The sequence below is a fragment of the Egretta garzetta genome, unplaced genomic scaffold, assembly GCF_000687185.1.
Source record: "Egretta garzetta isolate BGI_Z169 unplaced genomic scaffold, ASM68718v1 scaffold901, whole genome shotgun sequence".
Classification (NCBI taxonomy): Eukaryota; Metazoa; Chordata; class Aves; order Pelecaniformes; family Ardeidae; genus Egretta; species Egretta garzetta.
The window spans coordinates 19,576-21,337 of NW_009258498.1; the positions used below are offsets into that span (position 1 = coordinate 19,576).

Genomic DNA, 1,762 nt, shown 5'->3' on the forward strand with positions numbered 1-1,762 from the left:
CCCATCCCTGGGAACATTCAAGACCAGGTTGGATGGGGCTGTGAGCAACCTGGTCTGGTTAGCGGTGTCCCTGCTCACTGCAGGGGGGTTGGACTAGATGACCACTAGTGGTCCCTTCCAACCCTAAACATTCTATGATTCTATGATTTGAAAGGAAAATTAAGTCGGCGGGGAGCGTAACGAGTCTGATATCATCGCTCCCGGAGGACGCAGGTTTACGTCACCGGTCTCACGTCCCGGTGAAACGCAGCACGAAGTTGACCCCATCCCTTTGTTTCGCCAGGTGGCCGTGGCCGAGGCAGAGGGTACCGAGGGCGAGGTGGCCGAGGGGGAATGCGAGGAGGCCGAGGCATGGGCCGAGGGAACCGAGGGCGAGGCAGAGGTGACCACCCCGAGGAAGAGGAGGAAATGTATGACGAAGAGATGGAAGTAAGCGCCGAGCCTCCAACCCCGGGGAGCCGCGGAGGCGAGAGAATTTTCGCCATGGCGTTTGGGAGGGAACGCTTCGTCCCCGCTCGCTAAAGGCGCCGACCTTTCTCGTTTGCAGTACTGCGATAACGAGGAGCCCATCATCGACGATGAGTACGATGACTACTCGAAAGAGCTGAACCAGTACCGCAGGAGTAAGGAGAATCGTGGACGGGGTGAGTAGGGTAACGAGCTCTGCTGGGACGGTCCCTGCTTCCCGCTCGTGCCTTTTATGGAAGGAGGGGAAGTTAGAAACACGGCGGCCTGTTTCAGGATTAAATCGAGGACGTGGTCGTGGCCCACGGGGAAGAGGAAATAAAGGAATGGGCAGAGGACGAGGCAGAGGTGGAAACAGAAGCGGAATGGGGAAAGGTGGTGGAATGAACGACGACGACGATTACTACGATGAGGACATGGGGGTAAGACGCTCTTTGATTTTCTCACGGCTTCCGCAGTGCTGGATGCTCCCTTTTTACCCCACCTCCCTCCGTAAATCCGGTCAGGCTTCGAAGAAAGCCTTCGCAGGAGCGGGAAAAACCAAACGGATCCTTCTCAGGATCCGCAAAAGTTGTCCCGTCTCTGAAAGGGATGGATGTTTTGGATCCCAAGCCGCGCTCAGGAGCCTGCTAGGCTCAGCGCGCTCGTCTTTCCTGCCCTTTTTCATCCCAAACCTCAGCCGTTTTCCGCTCCCAGAGGCGGCTGCGTCGGAAGTTTTTCATTCCTCCCGTGCAATCCGTTGTATTTCAAATTCTTTGTCCACTTAACGTAACGTGCTTCCGATAGGATGGAGGAGGCGGTGGAAATTACCGGCGGAACGACCACGACAAACCTCACCAGCAGTCGGATAAGAAAGGGAAAGTGATCTGCAAATACTTTGTGGAAGGCAGATGTACCTGGGTAAGGGAATAACTCAAGGATATTTCCGTGGTTCTCTTCTACCCGCGCGCGCGGAGCCCTCGCTGAAGCGTCAGGCCCGGGGTTTAACCCGTTTCGGGGAGGGATTCCCGCTGGACTTCAGCAAAGCCTTCGACACAGTCTCCCATAGCATTCTCCTGGAGAAGCTGGCGGCTCATGGCCTAGGTGGATGTTCTCTTCGCTGGGTTAAAAACTGGCTGGGTGGCCGAGCCCAGAGAGTGGTGGTGAATGGAACTAAATCCAGTTGGCGGCCGGTCACAAGCGGTGTCCCCCAGGGCTCAGTCCTAGGCCTGGTCTTGTTTAATATCTTTATCAATGACCTGGATGAGGGGATTGAGTGTGCCCTCAGCAAATTTGCAGACAACACCAAACTGGGTGG

General features: G+C 55.9%; 1 protein-coding gene across 1 annotated transcript in view; it reads left to right on the forward strand.

Moving 5' to 3' along the window:
• ZC3H4 (zinc finger CCCH-type containing 4) overlaps positions 1–1,762 on the forward strand; it is a 14,851-nt gene that overhangs the window by 6,116 nt on the left and 6,973 nt on the right. Inside the window, exons 5-8 of the mRNA XM_009645832.2 lie at positions 284–429; positions 548–644; positions 742–887; positions 1,252–1,365. Of these exons, the coding sequence (XP_009644127.2) occupies positions 284–429; positions 548–644; positions 742–887; positions 1,252–1,365 (503 nt within the window). The remainder of the gene's footprint in view (positions 1–283; positions 430–547; positions 645–741; positions 888–1,251; positions 1,366–1,762) is intronic.